General features: G+C 42.8%; 1 protein-coding gene across 2 annotated transcripts in view; it reads right to left on the minus strand.

Moving 5' to 3' along the window:
• Positions 1-6923: 6923 nt before the first annotated feature.
• Positions 6924-14168, minus strand: part of SLC25A38 (solute carrier family 25 member 38) — a 56219-nt gene continuing 48974 nt past the window's right edge. For both annotated transcript variants that reach the window (XM_083156676.1, XM_083156675.1), the window contains exon 6: positions 6924-8027. In XM_083156676.1, coding sequence (XP_083012802.1) covers positions 8015-8027 — 13 coding nt within the window. In that variant the 3' untranslated portion in view covers positions 6924-8014. The remainder of the gene's footprint in view (positions 8028-14168) is intronic.

Genomic DNA, 14168 nt, shown 5'->3' on the forward strand with positions numbered 1-14168 from the left:
GGGGGACACATAGCTGCGGGTCGAGATGGATGGCGTAGTCCGCGAGGGGAGAGCTGTGGTCTCTTGGCAGTGAGTTCAACTGTCACACGCTGAAACATACAGCGCCTGCCTGCCTTCCCCCTGCATTCTCACACCAGTCAAAGGGCACCAGCAATAAAATCAGCAGACTGACGTTATTATTTGTCACGCTCCAGACGGAGATATTACCCCACCGGTGGCCTTATTGTAATCTCTGCACCCCATACAACTTTCCTCTTTAGCCTCAGAAGCCTCCATTTTGTAGAGATTGTTTTGTGCATATTGTAGCAAACGCCCTTTATACCTCACCTAAGCCTACATTGACAGAGGCCAACTTCATCAGCCTCTGCTCTGGATATCCTGCTGTAATCAGAAGATCTGACAACTTTACAGCCTCTTAATCACTACAGTCCTTTTCGAAAATATTCTACAGCTCATTTCAATTTGTTAAAACTATCAAACTTTCCAGTAATTCCCGGGACACCCCCTGGACGTGCATACATATGGCACTGGCATACCCAATGCACCCTTTTTTTAATGAGCCCAACGCTAAGGAGCCACCTACTATGATTCCGCATATCCTGCTATCTCTTTTGAATGGTCCTGGGACTAGCTTAACTAATACGGACTCTAATCGTTAAGCCGTTAATTCTGAAACATAACAACGATTGAAATCACACCAAGGGAGGCTTCATCCTGAAAATCTCTCTCTACTCACACCCTATGGGACTGTCAACATCCTTAGAATAAATCTCGACCATCAGCGTGACTAGATATCTTATGTTTCTCTGAAATATAATATCACAGGTTACCAATTATTGTGAGTTATTCTGGTAAATTATAGTCTGATTAATCTTACTTGTTTTTCAGATAAGGTTAACTATTGTTCCTTGTATCTCTTAGTGTTACTTATAAGCTCTTAGAAATTGTAATAGGGGACCTTTGAAGCTCTGACTAGGTTTTGAATTAGTAATGATATGTATCGCTCTACAATCTGGGTACTTCTCTACATACATTCTTGTTTTCTGGGTTATGCACTAATTTTTTTTAACCTTACCCCTTTAGCCATGACAAGGGCTCTCAAGGGACCAAAACTCCTCAAACATCTGTTCAATATCCTTCCACCTCCATGGCTGGAAGGATATTGACAGCCTCTCCTCCCTATCCCAACTGGTCTCTCAACCCCTACCCTCCTCGACCCCGCTGGCAGCCCCATCGGCTGCGGATACAGCCAAAGAGATGTTGGTACTTAAACTAGTAATGGACCAACAATTTTTGGAATTTAAAATCACATTCGCTACAATGGTCTCAACTTAATTCTAACACCAAGAGAATCACAATGTTAGAACATAGGGTTAGCGATAATGATGACACTGTCACATAAATTCAGGCCACTCTAGATAAGCCTCCGGCACTCATTTAATCCCTTCAAGACAAAATGGATGACCTGGAGAACTGGATTCGCAAGAATTACCTGCGGTTCCTGGGAATTCCAGAATTACTGGCCAAATTCTTTTTGCAATATCTCCAATCCGATCTAACTCACGCTTTAGGCCTTTCAGGCATGGGAGCGGGGGTGATCGAAAGGGCACATCGACTGGGCCCAGAACGAGCCCAGACTGGAGACAGCCCTAGACCAGTCATTGCAAAGAACCTGAGTTACTGAGCCAAAAAAAACAATACTACAAGCCTACAGAAAAGCAGGTTCAGTGTCAGTTGACAGCTGAAAGATCTTGGTCTTCCAAATGCATGGAATTCTCCTCTATTTTTAAAACCCTTTTTTGACCACCGCCGCCAATTTACCTTATTATTCCCTTGCAAAACTCAAGGTAACCGTAAATGGCACAACCCATTTTTTAAAGACCTTAAAAGATCTAGCTTGATGTGATCTTTTATATCCTCACTAGCTTTATCAGAAAACTCTCCCGCCCTGTTCGCCGCCTAGGGCGAACTGGGAAAAACTATGTTTTTATTTTAGCTCTAATTATGAAGGAGAGCTATGTGGGACTAAACTGTTTTACTATTTTTGATTATGTTAGCATTGTTCTTTCTTCTTTTGACTTTGAATATTAACCATAATACCTGTGTGCTTGTTGCCACAGGTCTTCTGTACACATGGATGGTAAATACAAAAAACTGTAAGGATTGGAGCAACAATAACTGTTACTATACATGTCTTTTGACTGATTTACTGTGTTTTATTGTTAAGGTTGGACACGGCTGGATGGTGGATACACTCTCTTGTGGGAGACTCCCTAGAGGCTGGGCTGCGGACTCCCCTGATATATTTTTTAAAATCTTTGCAACTTACCTGATTAAACAAGGTACTGTATTGGTTAATGTATCATCTACATCACGGGTGTCAAACACAAGGCCTGCGGGCCAAATCCGGCCCGACAGACCTCGTCATATGGCCCGCGCAGCCGCCGCCAGACTTCACCTTTTATTCTCTTTTTTTAGATCTTTTTTGAGAGTTTTTTTTTGCACTGCCGGCGACCATGTTCCTGTGGTCTTTTAAGAGGTCTGCGGCCACAGGAACATGGCCGCCGGCCTCCACGGCTACGTGGAGGAGGGCCTGGCAGCCTGTTCCCTCTTATCGAGGCAGTGGCAGACGCTGGGTGGGGATGTCATGACGATGACGCCTCTCACCCACGCGTCTGCAGAGAGGAAGGAAGGCAGGCCGAGTCGGGGGGCCGCAGCAGGACAGGCTGCGGCGCAGAGAGTGGAATTGAAATTACTAGAGCCGCAGCAGCAGTAAAGGAGCCTGAGGGATAAAATACAGTAGTTACATAAAAAAAACAATATATCTGGTAATGGTGTCATGGCATTACTTTTATATTATACAGGGGGAGCAGCCTGTGGTGTCATTATTATTGTACAGGGGGAGCAGCCTGTGTGGTGTCATGGCATTATGCCATGACATCACAGGTTGCTCCCCCTGTATAATAATAATGACACCACAGGCTGCTCCCCCTGTATAATATAAAAGTAATGCCATGACACCACAGGCTGCTCCCTCTGTATAATAATAATGCAATGACACCACAGGCTGCTCCCCCTGTATAATAATTTGTGTCATGGCATTACTATTGTTATATTATACAGCGGGAGCAGCCTGTGGTGTCATTGCATTATTATTATACAGCGGGAGCAGCCTGTGGTGTCATTGCATTAATATTATACAGCGGGAGCAGCCTGTGGTGTCATTGCATTATTATTATACAGCGGCCCTTTGACCCTTTGAGGGTGACCAAACTGCTGATGCGGCCCCCGATGAATTTGAGTTTGACACCCCTGATCTACATCGTAACACACCCACAAGTACAATACACAATAAACTACACATAGTTTCACATATATGGAACATACTGTACATGGCCTGAACTCTCCTGTGAAATGTAAAAAAGGAGTCCATCCACATGAAACGTCTCTCCCCAGATATAATGTTGATACAGGAGACACAGTGGGCACACAAGACATGTCTCTAAGGGATAGGGTGATTGGGGAATGTATATCAGCTCCTTAAGTTTCCAAAAAATGGGAGGTGGCGATCCTTTTCCATAAATGATTACAGTGCACTATAACTGACACTTTAAAATATGAAGAGGGAAGATTCCTACTGATAGACCTTCTTATACAAGATACTCACTGTTAAACTTATATGCCTCAAAACCTTGAATTCTGCTTTTTTCCAAGCTATCTCCAACCTCTTATTACAGCGCACCACTCACAATCTAATCATAGGAGGCAACTTTAATAGTGTAGCAGATAAATCCTTGGACAGATCTACTCAAACTACATCAATTTCTCCTAGTGGAGACAGAGGAATTCATCTTTTGCAACATTTACACAACCTCCATGATGCCTGGAGAATCTTTAATCCAAATGACAGAACATATATACCTATCATTCTCATGTTTATCATTCTTCATCTAGAATAAAGTATCTCTTGCTCTCTAACCCATTATTTTACAGGGTAGGATCAACGAACATACACGATATTCTAATATCAGGTCATGCCCCTATTTTAATTCACCTTTGGAAAACCGTTCTGGAGACCACAATAAAATGTTGGAGATTTCTAACGGCACTATATAAATCCGATTACCCAATTCCTTTGCAATAAATGGCAGGAATTCACTGACGATAACTTGGAACAATGGGAAGACCCGGCCTTGTTCTGGGCCACATCCAAACGGTCCTCTCGGGACACATACTTGCATACCAATCTAAAAAACGTAAAGAATATAGAGAAAAATATAATTCACTACATCACTCAGTCTCAGAGGCTATTTCATCATACGTAACACACCCATTCAATTCCACATTCTTAGACTACAATCAGAAACGCCAACTTAAGGAAAGCTTCCTATTGGCCGATGCTAAATGGCAGGCTGGCTTTATGGCCAACCAATATTTTCGATGGGGTAATAAGGTGGGCCCACTTTTGGCCAACATGACCAAGGAATTCAAAGCCAAAACCCTTATTAAAACAATTAGAGACCCCAAACACTCACAAGAGAGTTACACACGACTAAGTCAATTCTTTTGAAATTTCACTCACACTTTACTACATCATACACTGCCTCCCCTGCAGACGATCACTTACACAGTCATCTGTTGGAGGAAGCCAATTTGCCTAGGCTTACAGCTGAACAACGTATGTTTCTCAACAAAGACATTGAGGAGATTGATGTCTCCATGGTAAATTTCATAGCTCCCTAATGGGAAATACCCAGGCCCCGATGGTTTTACTGGGGAATATTTAAAAATATTGAAACCTCATATCGTCCCATTTCTCACCCAACTTTTTAGGAAAATCCACAAAGATCAAATCCCATTTCCAAACCTAACAGAATCTCACACAATCCTGCTCCTGAAACAAGATAGAGATTTGGAACTAATCCCAGGCCAATAACGCTGCTCAATGAGGACCTTCAAATTTTGTCTAAAATAATGGCTAATCGTCTCCAAACTATTCTACCCACGGACCCCACACCAACTTGGGTTCACACATGACAGATTTACTGTGAAAGGAGTATGCACGGCTTTAGCGACAGTAATATAACAGCTACCCAGACCACCTACACATTCCCCTCAATACTTCTAAGCCTCCATGGTGAAAAAGCATAACATTGTTTCCTGGAAAAACATACAATTTTTTTTTTAATTAGAGCATTTGGAAGTAAATTCATACAATTTTTCAGGTACCTATATGCTGCCCCTAGTACATCATTGATTATTAATGGAGAACGGAGCTCTCCTATCACAATTGCTCATGAGACAAGGCATGGATGACCTCTTTCCCCTCTTCTACTTTATTATTGCACTTAATCATCTTTTACGTCTTCTTCAGTCCTGGACTATTATTCGTGGAATCAGGATGGGTTCAAAAGAAACAAAGGCCGTGGCTTTTGCAGATGATTTACTCTTGTATATAACTGACCCTGAATACACACTCATGACCATTTTACAAAAAAATAAGGGAATTTGGCTCTGTATCTGGCTTCTCCATCAATCAGGACAAGCTAGGGGAAGCCATATTAAGTGGGCTTCAAGTGCAATAAAATACCTTGGTATTTTCATGCCAAAACAAATTCACAACTTGTATAAACTCAACATTACTAAAATGTTTAAGTCTGCCCTAGATGAGTTAGACAATTGGAATCATCTAATGCTATCCTATCTGAGTCGCATACATTTATTAAAATGATAACATTCCCAAAACTTTTATTCCCATTACAAATGCTGCCACTTTTGTTAACCTCCACAGATGAAAAGAATTACTTACTGAAACTACAACAAACTGTATCTAATGGGGGAACAAACCTCCCTAGTCTACGGATTTACAATCAGGCCTACATTTATAGATAAATTAGGGACTGGATACACGACACATCCAACCACACGTATATGAGCATAGATGAATCCTTCTTACCCCACCATCACTAACTGTCATTCTTACAAAGTCACAAACAAGAAATCACAAATGCAATAGCCCAAAATCCCCTATTAATGACTTCCTGGATAATTTGGCACCACACAAGACACAAACATAACCTGAACAGTTATCTGATCGCCAACCCAGAACTTTAAGGTGGACAGGCCTCACAACATTTCACATCATGGAAAATTAAGGGTATATCACACATTAAAAGTTCATGACCTAGCAGAAAAATACACACTCCTCAAATCCCAGGCATTAGCTATTTATCAAGCCCAACACTATGCTAGATCAGTTCTTAAGCATCTTTCACCTCAGGATCGGACAAACACAATAGACAAAAACTTTTGTTCAGGCCTATGTCAGGTAGAAGGGCAATTTCTACATATTACCAAATTTTCCACACCCTGAGGGATCTTAGCACCATACGTATGGGCATGTCCACATCTTTCCCCAGTATACTAAGAAGCACTTATTACGATCATTTCAATATTCATGGAAAATGTTGCCCTCATCAATATATAAGGAAATGTTCTACAATATTTACCACAATGGTTATCTTTCCCCACACAGACGTTATGTCATGGGTATTTCCTACACAGACAATTGTCCAAGGTGTGGTAGCCCAGAAGCAACATTCAAAACACTCAATGTGGGACTGTCCATTTATATTATGGTTTTGGAAACAGGTGCAAGGATTTTCAGTGACATATTTACTGAACAGCTTTTCACTAACAGCTGAGTGGGCACTATTGGGCATTTTTGCCCCAAACACACCAATCTTACAAGATAGCATAAAAATAATGCTCATCATATCGGCAGTGGCTCGCAAGTGCATCCTACACCACTGGATACATGTGGAGCCCCCGACCATTCAGCTGTTTAGAGCAAAACTTTTTCATATTTTTCACATGGAGTGGGTGGAGACCTCCATTCAGAAAAAACACACTGAGAATTTTTTTCAGATTTGGGAAGGTTTTATTGACTCATTGTCCTCAGATTTTAAAACACAGATCTATAAATGTTTACGTTCCACTCAATGGTACGAAACCTGAACTCTTATGAGCAATGCTCCGATTGATCTCCCAATATATCGATCTTCGATCAGGATATGTGGTCCTCCAGCTGTGTCCATCCGAACTTGTATGCTCATGTAACACTATAATATCATAAATGTTTTAAACTACCACTTTGTATAACGAATGAATATTGCATCTATATGTCTTTATGCATATGTATTATTTATTGCTTACATTTCTGTAACGCCCAATCCTTAAATAAAAACATTTGGAAAAAGACTTAGCAGTCTACTCAAGCAATTCACTAATGTCTCTTGTTATGATTATTTTGTATTTTGTGTTGCAAAGGCAAATGTAAAGCAATCTGAGTTACAATGGAAGTTCTATTTAAAGGAAATTACTATATGTTATACTGTAGTTCTACACATTTACATATCTGTATTACCTTACAGTGTGGATTGCACCACTGCACAATTCAACAAGAAAAGTATTGCTACAAGTCACTAGTTTTACCTGGGACGTGTTTAGCAGCTCAACAGCTTACACTTCTATATGGTCACAGTAGGGAGTGCATTATCTCATAGAAAGTTTCAAGACCCAGATAATGTTCAAGTAGATAAATCATCTTTTATACATTTTTACAACTAAAGCAAACAAATGAAGATATAAAAATATTGTTCACCGACTATACTTATATGTAGACAGCAATGATGTAGATATCTTGAGTGGACTCATCTTAAATTATGTAGGACTGACTTTTTTTCATTATGCTAAATTCTTTTGTTGTAAACAGTTCTCTAAATGTTGGCATCTTATTTTCATATCCACTACACAAGTGGTCCTCTCCCAATATTAAGCCAAGATTCAGTTCACTGGGGGTAGCGGAAGGTTCCCAAGAAATTACTATAGATCACATAGCTTGCTCAGGATTTCAGGCCCATTTTATCCATCATCTGTTCATATACTGTCCATGCCATTGCTGCCATAAGAGTACGGCGCAAGGCTCGAGGTAGCCCTCCACGAAAAAATCCGCTCAAACCATGATTCTAAAAATAAAATAAATAAAATAGTTAATTTCATATAATGAAGATAAAACCTATCACACCTAAACAGCTAAAATACTTATCTAGGTATGCACACAAAGAATGACTAGAACATTTTTGCTAGAAATAATAGGAGGAATACATTTTGTGCCAAATGAATATTACAGATTTTCTACGTCCATAGACTACGGGGAAAATTTACTAAGATGAGCGTTCTATTGGAGATTGGATGTTGTCTATAGCTACCAATCTGATTCTATCTATTATCTTCTACAAGGTGTTAAATAAAGAAGTATAATCTGAATTGTTGCCATGGGCAATATCCCATCTTCCCATCTTCAATAGAAGTCCTAACCATGTGCAACTTGCTTTTTAATCAAAAACACATAGGAAAAGCTTTTCAGCTGCAAAACCTGTGGCAAAAAAAGTACAAGTAAAAATATTCATTTTTCGCTCATTTTTGCTTACCTCTTCAAAGTTGGAGAAAAGTTTAATACAATTATCAATTTTAATCTGGAAAGGTCATACATACTGTAAATGAAACCTCTATTGGTTTTTACAATTTAACATATAAAAAACCAAAAACAAATTAAAATTATAAAAAATAATTACCAAACACTATAGATTTAATACTTGATATTTTTTGCAAAACCATGTGCACTGCAGGTGGGGCAGATGTAACATGTGCAGAGAGTTAAATTTGGGTGGAGTGTGTCGAAACTGAAATGTAAATTTCAGTGTAAAAATAATGCAGCCAGTATTTACCCCTGCACACAAACAAAATAACTCACAAATCTAACTCTCTATACATGTTACATCTGCCCCACCTGCAGTGCACATGGTTTTGCCCATTTTTAGAACAAATTTGTACTGCGATCAGATCTGAATAAGGGTCATAATGTCAGCATCCCACATAGCAAACAGCTGACCTTTTGTTGAGAATTTCAATGGACTTAAAAGGTGACAGTTTGGTGAAATGGAATACTAAAAACAGGCGAGATTTCGTCTACTTCAAAATCAACTATTTGGAACAAAGTTGAACGAAAATAAGCATACGGGACTGCCTCAAAATATGGAGTCTTTCCTTTCCTCATGCAAAAATGAACTGAAACTAGTGTACTTTACTAATAAGAGTTGCAATTTCTAACTGTATGGAAAGCATTGTGTCCTCCGGGAAGAATATCCAGGTATGGCTGAAAGACAATGTCTAGGTCGTACAGCAAGATTTGATCACAAAGTACAGACAGAAGAGGTTCTACGAAAGTTTTTTTGATGAGACTGTCCAAACATATACCCTTTAGTCCTAAAAACTTTGGCCATAAATTCACCTTTAAAAAACTCCCTTTGTAATGTTAAAAGGATGGTGTATAGCACACCAACAGTCAGTAGTCCGAAGTCAGAATCCCTACTGCCGGGACTCAGACTGGGGCGAGCACAATGAAGCCCCTTGCGGGCTCCCCACGCTGCGATAGCCACCTATACTATTCTCCCTCTATGGAGGTCAAGGACCTGTGCATATATACACATACACACAAATGTGTGTGTAATATAAATATACAAGAGGGAAAGCAATGATATGTAGACAACATAACATAGTAACATAGTAATTAAGGCTGAAGAAAGACGTTAGTCCATCGAGTTCAACCTATCTGACTTGTAACTACTGACTTGAGTAAAGCTGGCCATACATCTACAGATCGATTGTCAGATTGGGCTGGTTGGAACAAAAACCTGGTAGTATCTGAATGGCAGTTTTCCAGCATTTCAAAGCAAATGGTCAACTGTCATTTGCTCTCATCCATTACCAGGATTTTGTTCCAACCAGCCCAATCTGACAATCGATCTGTAGATGTATGGCTGGCTTTAGTCATATCTATAGGATTCCCTTAGTGGCCAAAAATGCATCCATACATCATACATGGATAGTTAATAAAGGACATTGACAGGTCTCTTAGCAATTTTCTTTGATATAAAACAGATATAGAACAATGAAGAGAACAAACAGAGGTAGAGGGAAAATGGAGGGGGGATAAAATAAGGGGACAAAGACAGGTCAAGTTTTTGTAAAGAAAGGGAGATATATAAAAAGCAGTATATGTTAATGGAAAGAACATACACTGTTGAGACAGAAGATGGGAGGGAGGACTCCGGAAGAAGGGCCCAGGGTCTACACATCTATTGAGAATGTGAGAATAAAAGCAATTCCTCTATTAGGGTGACAATGGGCGGGGCATTGTTAGTAGCCAAGGACCCCAAATCAGTTTGAATTTATAGGGACAGTCATGAAGGTAGTATGAAATTTTCTCCATGCTTGCAACAAACCAGATCTAATTTATTTAGGGCATGAACAGTAGGAGTAGCAGATTTCCAATTTTTAGCAATTACTGATTTAGTGGCTGTTATTCAGGGGCGGGTCTAAATCTGGGAAAGGCCGGGACAGCAAGAATGACCACGGATCTAAAGGAAGTTGGATACCCTAAGAAGGATTTCAAGATGTTGTGTACTTTAGTCCAAAACGGAACAATGTGGTGTCCACTATATGTGGAGAAGAGTTCCTTGTTGTTCATAGCCTCGCCAACATACAGGTGTGTTAGAAGGAAACATTTTAGATTATCTGCCAGGGGTATAATACCACCTGTAATATAGTTTATAGGACGTCTCCTTAAGCTGGGTTGAGATAGAATTTTTTTGCTAGAACTTCTCCTTCTTCCACCCAGCAGAAAGTGTCTGGGGGAGAACCCAAAATGTTTAGTTTTTTTCTTTCTATACACAAATTGGTTGTAAAGACTGAGTGAGGATTGTGGGATGTTAGAAATGAACACACATCAGAAATCAGCCCTATCCAGGAAAACAAGGAATTTGGTACTTACCGATAATTCCCTTTCTCCGAGGCAGCAGGGGACACTGCAGTAATGACGTATGAGATAGAGTGGGTGCATTGGAGGAGTCGGCACTTAAGTGAAAATTTTGTCTGTGGCTGGCTCCTCCCCCCTCTATCTCCCCCCAGACCTCAGTCTTAGAAAAAAACGTGTCCGAGAGAGGAAGGGGACAGGCAAAGGCAGGGCCACAGACTAGAATTAAAGAATAGTAAATAACAACAAACAAGAATAACTGACAAGCGGGGGGCGTGGCCTGGACGGGAACAGCGCAGGACGTGTAGGAGAGGTGCTCCGGTGGAGCAACACAGAATTTGGGCTCCCCCAGCGCTCCCAAGTCACCAGCAGTGCCCCCCTGAGCCTAGGAGCACCCCCCTACCGGCGGTGAACGCGCCGCGGAGCCGGGGACCGAGGAAACCGGGTCCTGCAGGTTGCGGCCTTCACTCGGCCCGGAGCCGCGGCCTAAAGTTACACTCAGGCCGGAAAGGAAGCTCCATAGCGACGCCGCGGGCAGCAGCAGTTGAGCGCGGACGGGACATCAAGAGAGGGTAGTGAGTACGGTACCTGCTCCCTCCCCTCCCTCCCCCCAGAGATCGCCTCCCCGAGTAGAGAAGTTAGGAGGCAGGGAGAACTCACAAAAACCGGCTCTCCCCCAGTGGGCAGCGGCGGCCATCTTGGCCTCAGAGGCTAATGGAGGTTGTGTTCCCACACAGCACTATTAAAGCACTGCCCTGGGTCTGCACATCGCAGTCATCCTCCTAAAGAAGTGCTCTGAGCCCCCCCCCCTCTATTTCCAAGGGGCAGAAATTACCCTCACACCCAGGTTGGAGGCAGCATCATTAACCCCTTCCATTCTCCCCCTTACTGCCTAGAATCTTCCCTCCAACTGCACATTGCTTATATGTTCCTCCAGCTAGAAGGATTGAGTGACCAGCCATTACACCCACTACTGGAGCCCCTTATACCCTAATAAGTGAAGGGACATCAGGTGTTGAGCAGCCTACCCCTTTCTACAACTGCTGCAGAAGGGGATGCTGTCACACTAGCAACAAGACAAATACCTCTCCTGCTATCCCTGCAAGGGGGAAGGCGAGAACACAGTGCTGGCAACTACTGACTTTCTCCCTTAGGCTGGCTGCCACAGTGAATGCATAATAAAGAAGTCAACATATAAGCCTGACATTAGACGAATAACTCTCTCCCCCCCACGAGGCTTGAATAGTGATCTGCTATAATACTTAAGTTGAGACTAATACAGCCCAAAGGCTCCATCTTGTGGCCGAACGGTAAAATTGCAGTCTCACTTATTACTTCAGCAAGCAGATCAGGCTTGCACATTCACCTGGCCCAGAACACGGGTCTCCATTCCTAGCCTCGCTATATACATTCATGGAAACAGAGCTGCCGGGATTGGGGGTGAATGGGTGGACCGGACACTAAAGATCCCCTCAAACGCAGAGTCATTAGAGGTGCAACAAGCAAGTTGCCTGTCGTGAGCTGATTCTCCTAACCAACGAACCTCGTCTCACTACGCAGCCCAAGTGAACATACGCGGGAAGTTGGTAACAGCTTGCCTACCACTTCTACCTCTAACTATACTTATGAGACTGTAATTATCTAACGGACAGGTCATGACCCCCTAGCCACCCGCTCAGCATGGGGTGGTGTTGACACTGCCTCCCACACCTTCCCGGTCTACGACTGAGACAAGCTTGACAGACAGCTAACTCACTGAGGACGCTCAACTCCGAAGACCCTGATATCCCATATACATATGGGGAAAACAAGGCGAAACTCTCAGACACCGGTGCCTAAGAGCCAAGGCGAGAGTCATCACAGAGCGAACATCTTTAGATATCTCACTCCAAACCCCGAACTGCACTCAGAAGAGTCATTACCCCACTCAGAAAGCTCCAGATCACCAAGGGGGCCTCTACAAATGGACTCTTCACCAGATCCGCTCCCCCCCAAAATACGGAAGTGACCCTCTCAGAGGTCTTAACCTATCTACGCACCTTGCCTACGAAAGCGGATCTCCCATCCAAAAAAGATTTCGTGGACTTAGAACAATCCCTGCGAGAATCAATCAAGCAGGAGGTGTCCGCTATCCAAGCAGACCTGACCCAGACTTCACACAGGGTCGCAACCTTGGAGAATCGCACAGATACGTTGGAGACGTTTCAAGATAAACTGCGAGAAGTCACAGCGGTGCACGCCCAGGAGCTAAAACTCCTCCAACGTCGGTTAGATGATATCGACAACAGAGGGAGGAGGAATAATCTTCGAGTGCGGGGACTCTCAGAAGACATACAAGGGCCTGGCTTAATAGATGCCCTCACGAAAATCTTCAATGAGATACTAGAGGCAGAACCAGACTCCAGCATCCTATTTGATCGGGCACACCGGGCCCTGAGGCCTCGAGGCCTACAATCAGAAAAACCTCGAGACGTTATCTGCAGGCTGCACTACCACAAAGAGAGAGAGGCCATCCTGTTCAAGTCAAGACAGTTGGAAGCAATAGAATTCAATGGGGACAAAATTCACATTTTCCCGGACCTTTCCTGGTCGACGCTTCAACAGAGACGCATGCTTAAACCCCTTACGGATCTCTTGAAACAGAAACAGATCAGGTTCCGATGGGGCTTCCCACTCAGTATCCAGGCGTCACATGAAGGCAGACAGGTGACCCTACAAGAACCAGCTGATCTCGAAGTCTTCTGCTCGACACTCAACGTCCCCAAGCCGCAACTGACCGAGTGGACACAGATGTCGGCAAGACTGGACCCCCCCGCCCTGCCACTACATGAACAACCTTGGACAACGGTAGGGAGAGACAGTGAGAGGCCCTCTACCAGCAGTCCGGCACACCGGGGTGCGATAACTTGATGGCCAAACAATGCAGAAAGTTTGTTTCGTTGAAGTTGGGACATTTCATGGTTCGAGATTGAAGGAACCTGAACTGATAGAAGGTTTGATGGGTTTGTTTGTTTGTTAAGTTTTCAGTTCCTTCTATAAGATGATGCCTGGCCTAGTGGGGGTCTGGGCAAGCATAAGGCAAATCACTCGAGAGAGACCTGTCTGAGGTCTCAGGAGTACTGTTAGAACAGGTGCAACACTAGACAAATAAGTAGTCTATACTGTGCTTGCCATCTCCCCCCCCCCCCCCCCCGGGTCCCCCTCCCTAGCGACGGGTGATCTGATCTCAATTTCCCCACACTGTCATCTTAATTCTAAGGATGGTCCTTTAGAAACAGGCGCCCTTAGAGGG

This window comes from Crinia signifera, chromosome 8, assembly GCF_055691185.1.
Source record: "Crinia signifera chromosome 8, ASM5569118v1, whole genome shotgun sequence".
NCBI lineage: Eukaryota > Metazoa > Chordata > Amphibia > Anura > Myobatrachidae > Crinia > Crinia signifera.